The sequence below is a fragment of the Otolemur garnettii genome, unplaced genomic scaffold, assembly GCF_000181295.1.
Source record: "Otolemur garnettii isolate 467f Iridium unplaced genomic scaffold, OtoGar3 scaffold00001, whole genome shotgun sequence".
Lineage (NCBI taxonomy): Eukaryota > Metazoa > Chordata > Mammalia > Primates > Galagidae > Otolemur > Otolemur garnettii.
Genome location: NW_003852396.1, coordinates 37,671,093 through 37,677,758, shown reverse-complemented (window position 1 = coordinate 37,677,758; position 6,666 = coordinate 37,671,093). Strand labels below are relative to the sequence as shown.

Here is a 6,666-nt window from a genome sequence, read left to right as displayed (position 1 = left end):
CATGGAATACTATGCAGCCATAAAGAAAGATGGAGACTTTACGTCCTTCATGTTCACATGGATGGAGCTGGAAAGTGTTCTTCTTAGCAAAGTATCACAGGAATGGAAGAAAAAGTATCCAATGTACACAGCCCTATTATGAAATTAATTTATTCTATAACCTAAGAATAGCCTAAGAATATGGGGAGGGGGGAAGGAGAGGAGTGGAGGGAATGAGTAAAGGAAGGGTGATTGGAGGGATCACTTCTGAGGTTTATCTTACAAGGGTACAAGTGAATCTTTCTAAGAGTAGAATATGAACATCTTAACACAATAACTAAGAAAATGGCATGAAGGCTATGTTAACCAGTTTGATGAAAATATTTCAAATTGTATGTGAAAACACTACACTGTACCCTAGAATTGCATTAATGTACATAGTTATTAATAAAATAAATAAATAAATAAATAATAAAATGGGCTTCATAAAAATAAAACACATTTTCTCATCAAAAGCATATTAAGACCTGGTTTGTTGTACCCTTAGTAAGTCCCCAACAATAAAAAAAAAGAGAGAGAAAAGCACATTAAGAAAAAAAAATAAGCAAACCAGAGTAAAAATATTTGTAGAAATTTATATGACAAAGGACTTGTATCCAGAATATAGAGACAATTATGGCAACTCAATAAGGCAACCCAGCTTTTAAAATGATCATTGTACTTGAATGGCAAGATATGGCACTTAGAAGATATGTCAATGGTAAATAAGCATATGGACATTATTTGTCATCAAGTAAATGCATATCAAGGCTGAAATGAAATATCACTACATACTTTCTAGAATGGGCAAAACTGAAGATTGGCAAGTTCAAATATTGGCAATGATATAGAACAACAGGGATTCTCCTACCTTGCAGAATGCGGAATGGTGTAGGTCTTTGAGAATACAGTTTGGTAGTTACTTGTAAAGTTGAACATTTGTTTACCATTTACTCAGCAATCCCAAATTCAAAAAAAGATTTGTAGGATATGTTTATAGCAGCTTTAATTATATATAAGCAGCCCCAAATTAGAAACAACCTAGATGTCCATTACCAGAAGAATGGGTATACAAATTGTGGTATATTCATGCAACGGAATACAACTTGGAAAGAGAAAAGGAATACCTGTGATACACGGATGAGTCTCAAAAACCTTTGTTTCAGTAATGAGACTATATAAATATCTCAATAAAAGTTTTAATTAAACATGTTAAGCCAAAAAGTCAGATACAAAAGAGAACATACTGTATTCTTTTTATATACATGAAGTTTTACAAAAGGCAAGACCTATTTATATTGAAAAAAATCAGAACAGTTGCATCCCCCAGGACAAGAGGATTCACTGGGTTATGGCATGAAAATTTCCTTGAAGGAAATTTCCAGGGAATTGTTCTATTTCTTTGTTGTGCTGTTGGTTATGTAGGTCTATACATACACTTGAGATTTGTGTATTCTATATAAAAATTATACCAAGTTACAAAGAAAAGATATTTCCATCTTTCTAACTTGCAACTTAGATTTTATTTTTATTGACTCCATTCAAGACGTAGATCTTTATATGAGCAACCTTATATAAGCAAGTCTATATATTTGGAAGTTGATTTCTCTTCTTTCTCTTGCTTTTTGTTCCCTTCTTTTTTCTTCTGAAATCCATAGGAATGTGAGAGAAGGTAAGTGACCAGTACACACAAAACTATAGCAGAAAACTTGTATCAGAATTTTGTCATTTGGACCTTGTGCAGGCCTATAATTTGAATGTGTGACTCTAGAAATGGTTGCTATGGTGATAAACCACTTTACTTAAATAGCATGTATTTTACTCAAAATTCAGAGAAATGGTAACAGTTTCTAGTAATCATGCACTGGTATTAACTTGCAGGGATATGCCTAGAGCTTACAGGTTTTGCATCCATTATCACCAGATAAGTTCATCAGGTTAAAGCTATGTCAGTGAATAATGAAATATGTATATTTAGCCTAGTTTTCTTGTTACATATCTCCCCTTGCACACATGGAGCCCCCTTTTCAAGATTAATAATATGAGCTGGAGAAATCAGGCCAAGGGTACTGAATTACAAAAAGGTGAAACTGAAGGGAACCTTGTAAGGTCATCTTTTCCATCATTCTGCCTCCAGAAGAACTGGCTATTCTTCAGCCGTCCCAAATGGTATGAATTTCTCAAAGATGAAGAACAATTGAAATGCTACTTGGGACAGCCCCTGGTGTAACTAACCATCCTGACTGAGTGCAGCATTCAGCAATGCCATCTGGCTCCACAGTGCTGAAATCTTCCCCTTCTTCATTTGATAGATTTTGAATATATATCCTCTTATTCTTTATCTTTTGAGATTGAAGATCTCTCTTATAAAGAAACCTCTACTCCTTCATCATATTAGTAGCCTGTCTGTAAACATTCTCTGGTCCCTTTATATCTGTTCAGGCTGGTTGCAATGTTTCAGGTTTGAACTCAATCACAATTTTATATAAGGATAGAACATTTTTTCTTTGATTTCTAAGATGCTTTCTGATGATAGCCAGATTTTCTTGACTACTGTGTAATGGTACATTAGACCAGTATCTTTATCTTCAGAGAAGAGTCTACAATGATTTTTAGGTTCTCTTATTGCACTGATAAATGGATAACTGACAGTCTTATAATGATAATTTAGAATCTTGCTCCCAGAACTGAATATTGAAATTCCTCTGTCATCTTTCTCCCCCTTTATACAATCTTACAGGAGCTCATCGTCTTCTATTTGCTTTTCATGACCTGGAAGATCTTATAGCCTTGGCAATTTCATTTTTCATTTCTCTGTTCTATTACTTACAAAACCCTAAAATTGCATCAGTGACAGCATACATCCCTGAGGAATGCTACCAGCTATGAGAGAAGAAGAGGAGACACCCAAAACTTAGATGATCTATAACCTAACAAAAGAAATCCCTGAAAAATTAAGATTTGTTCATGTTCCTAGATAAAGCCTGGAAGCTGGAATTTGCCTTGGCCATTTATTTTCTAAGGAGATGAGAGGCTTGACTCTTTGTGAAGAAAACTACATGGCCTGAGAGTACCATGGTGGCCATTCTACATCCTTGTTCTATCAGGGAATGGTTTCAATGGGGTGATATTTAAGGGGGACTCTCAGACACTTTAGAAAAACTATTAAGATTCTGCTTCCTAAACAGTGGCATCCTAAACTTAATACAACTGCAGATTAGCTAAGAGAAATGGTAAGATACACATACACATACACAGTATTTTACAAGGTAAACCCATACATAGAAGCTCAAAGCGTTTGCAGTAAACATTTGCATAAAGGTAAGTAGATCTGCACTGATATTACCAGGAAGTGAAGGAACAATGTTGTGATTTGTTTTAGTATAGCCAGTTTGGGGCTATTTAAATCAAATTAAGGCTAGAAGCAGTGGCTCACACCTATAATCCCAACACACTGGGAGGCCAAGGCAGGAATAGTGCTTGAGGCCAAGAGTTTGAGGCCAGTCTAGACAACAGAGACCCTGTCTCTACAAAAAGAAAAATTAGCCAAGTATGGTGTTGTATGTACATTGGTAACCCCAGCTACTTGGGAAGCTGGGTCAAAAAGGATTGCTTGAGCCCAGGAGTTTGAGATTGCAGTGAGCTGTGACGGAGCCACTGCATTCCATCCTGGGCTATAGAGAGAGACACTGTCCCTAAAATACAAAACCCCCCACCAAATTGACAAAGAAATATGAAAACAGGCACTTTTATGTGCTGCTGGTGAGAGTATAAGTTAGTAAAGCTGCAATAGAAGGCAATATGGTGATTTTCAAAATTATAAATTTATATACCATTTGACCCAGGAAATCCATTTCTAAAATATATATCCTATAGATATACTTACAAATATGCAAAATGACATAAGCTCAAAACTATTGACAACAATGCTATTTGTATTAATAAAAGACTGGAAAAAACCCCAAATGTTCATTATGAAGGGACTGCCTAGTAATTATAGTGCATCTAAACAAGAGAATACTACACAACCACAAAAAGGGATGAGGACATTTTATGAATTGACATAGAATGATCTTCAAGGTAATCACTGTTTGAAAAAATCAAGGTATAATGGCGCTTTTTTCAAGTTGGCTACCATATGTATTGAAAAAGGGGAAGAAAGCAAGCATGTTGATAGATGAGTTAAGCCAAACCATATGAAATTGCCATTATTAGACTGAGTTTGACCTGCAGCCAATGGAAATGACAGTTGGTCCATTATCATTTGATTCCACCTAATATTTACTTGAAGATGCATAAGATCTCTCTGGAACCAGACACTGTAAATCTACAATATTGGTTGTCTTTGATAGGGCAGAGTTGAGTTAACTAGAGTGGAAGGAATATTAAATTTAATTGTGAATATTAAATTATGAGTATATACTACCTATTTTAAGAAATAACTAAAATTATGAATAAGCGTGACTAAGGAATATAATTTTCTCATCTTGCTATAGAATGAAATAGAAAAAAAGCATGTTTCTACACCAAAGCAACTAAACACTTTGGTTTAGTTTTCTTTTTCCTTCCACTTTGTCAGGAAATTCTGATAATGATCTTCAGGTATTGTATCCAAGAAGAAAGTACCAGAGCCTGTAGCATTGGGGGGGAAAAAGAAAAAAATTCCACAGAACTAATCCTGTCCACAGAGACTGTTTCTGAGTATTTCTTACCGGCTACTGTAACTTCTAAGTTTAATGACTTGAGTACATGAACAAATGGAATAGTGAGAAAGAATAGAAACATTAAGCTAGAGGTAAATATGAGCACAGTAAAAAGAAGTGACTGAGTCTCCGTTCCCATTCTATAGAATATTAGTTGTGGACATGTTGAAAAAACATCTCCTTAACTGCTTGGATGATAACTCACAATCCAAGGAGAAATGTCAAAAGAGAGAGGGTTACACTTAGGTTCACCTTTTAATAGGATTTGTATGCAAAAAACTAATTAAATTTTATGAAGTGCTTTCATGACCACTCTTTTTTTTTTTATTGAATGGTAACTATGTACATTAATGCACTTCTGGGGTACAGTGTGGGATTTTCACATGCAATCCAAAATACTTCCATCAAACTGGTCAACACAGCCTTCATGTCATTTTCTCAGTTATTGTTTTAAAACGTTCACATTCTACTCTTAGAAAGATTCACTTGTACCCCTATACATGGCCACTCTTTAAATACATTATTGTGATAACCCCTGTAGTAAACATGGAAATAACTATTTTCTCCCATTTTTAACAGTGAAGAATTGAGACTTGAAGAGGTCTACAGACCTAACCAAGTGATGTGACTGAAATTAGTAGCCAGTGTCTGGAGTTAATATGGAAAAATGAGAGAGTGTGGGTGTGGGCCATGTGCAGTGCCTCTGTGCCCAGTTTGGAAAGAAGAATCACAATGTACTTGTCAGGGTATCTGTACAGAAATCTGTAAGGATGAAATGAGATGAGAACAAGCATGTCCAAGTGGACTTCCCTATATAAATGTTTACTTTCATTTTTCAGGGCAGAGGTTTTGAAATTGGGCCTGTAAAGTCTGCTCCACACCAAACAGTAAACAATTCAGTTTACTTAAAGGTGCAAAAAGAGGGTTGTGGGTTTTTTGACATTTAATAATTTTACAATGTGACTTAAATATCTCATATCTAGCAAGAGCTCCAACTTACAAATGTGGGGTAACTTTGTAGTTCCTTGCTTCTTTTGAACTGATATGTGTTATTTTGTGTCTGAAAATTAATCCAGGACTTTTCTTTTGTTTGCAGTCCACTTCTGAAAATTTTTCTGCAACCAGTAAGAAGGCATTAGTGGACAACGTTGACATGTGCTGTTCAAGTAGGCAATCTAACAAAGGCCTTCCTGTTGAACTCAAGGGAGAAACAGAGAAAAACCCTGGGACTTCAGGCCAAGGAACAGCCAAATCCACTAAGTCCACAGCCTTCTCTAGAATCAAAAAGCAACCCTAAAGTTTCTGCCAGTGCTGGACAGTACAGAAACAAAGCTGCTCTTGTTAGCGCTAAAATGAGGGGAGAGGAAGGGAAGAGGACAGCACTCTGCTGAGCTAGCAGCCTTCTAGCTCCTCTGAGCCCTGCTGTGTGTTTTGTATCAGGTTAAAATTGAAGCTAGTCATCTCCAAAGCAGTCTAACCTGCATGTTAAAGGACAGCCACCAATAGACTTGGCATTGGCAGCAGCTGAAATCAACTCAAGATGTATGTGAGGGTTGTTTAGGGGGGACAGATGCCCTTAATGCAAGGCTGTGGGCATACTTGCTCAGTTTTACTTCACATTCTTATATTTAGGCACAATTGTTTATAGGGAAAAACAAGAGGCCCGATATGGTAATGGAGGTTCCAAATAATTATTTGCACTTTGCACTAGAAGTCTTTGTTAGAAAATAACTAATAAACTTGCCATAGGCATTACACAGAGGTGCTTCAGTCATTCAGATGTGTTCTTGTGATTTTAGTTTGCTATAGATTGTTTAAAACAACTTATTTTCAGCATAAAAATAAGAGATTTTGTAACTGATTGCCATTAACTTGCTGCTAAATTCCCAGTGTATTGATTAAATCAATAAAAGACAGATGTTACCCATGCACACTAATTTTTGTA

At 35.9% G+C, this 6,666-nt stretch overlaps 1 protein-coding gene across 1 annotated transcript in view; it reads left to right on the top strand.

Moving 5' to 3' along the window:
- The window catches only part of STK33 (serine/threonine kinase 33), a 104,136-nt gene extending 98,118 nt beyond the window's left edge, over window positions 1-6,018 (top strand). The window contains exon 12 of the mRNA XM_003781508.2: window positions 5,818-6,018. Within this exon, the coding sequence (XP_003781556.1) occupies window positions 5,818-6,018 (201 nt within the window). The remainder of the gene's footprint in view (window positions 1-5,817) is intronic.
- Window positions 6,019-6,666: the final 648 nt, after the last annotated feature.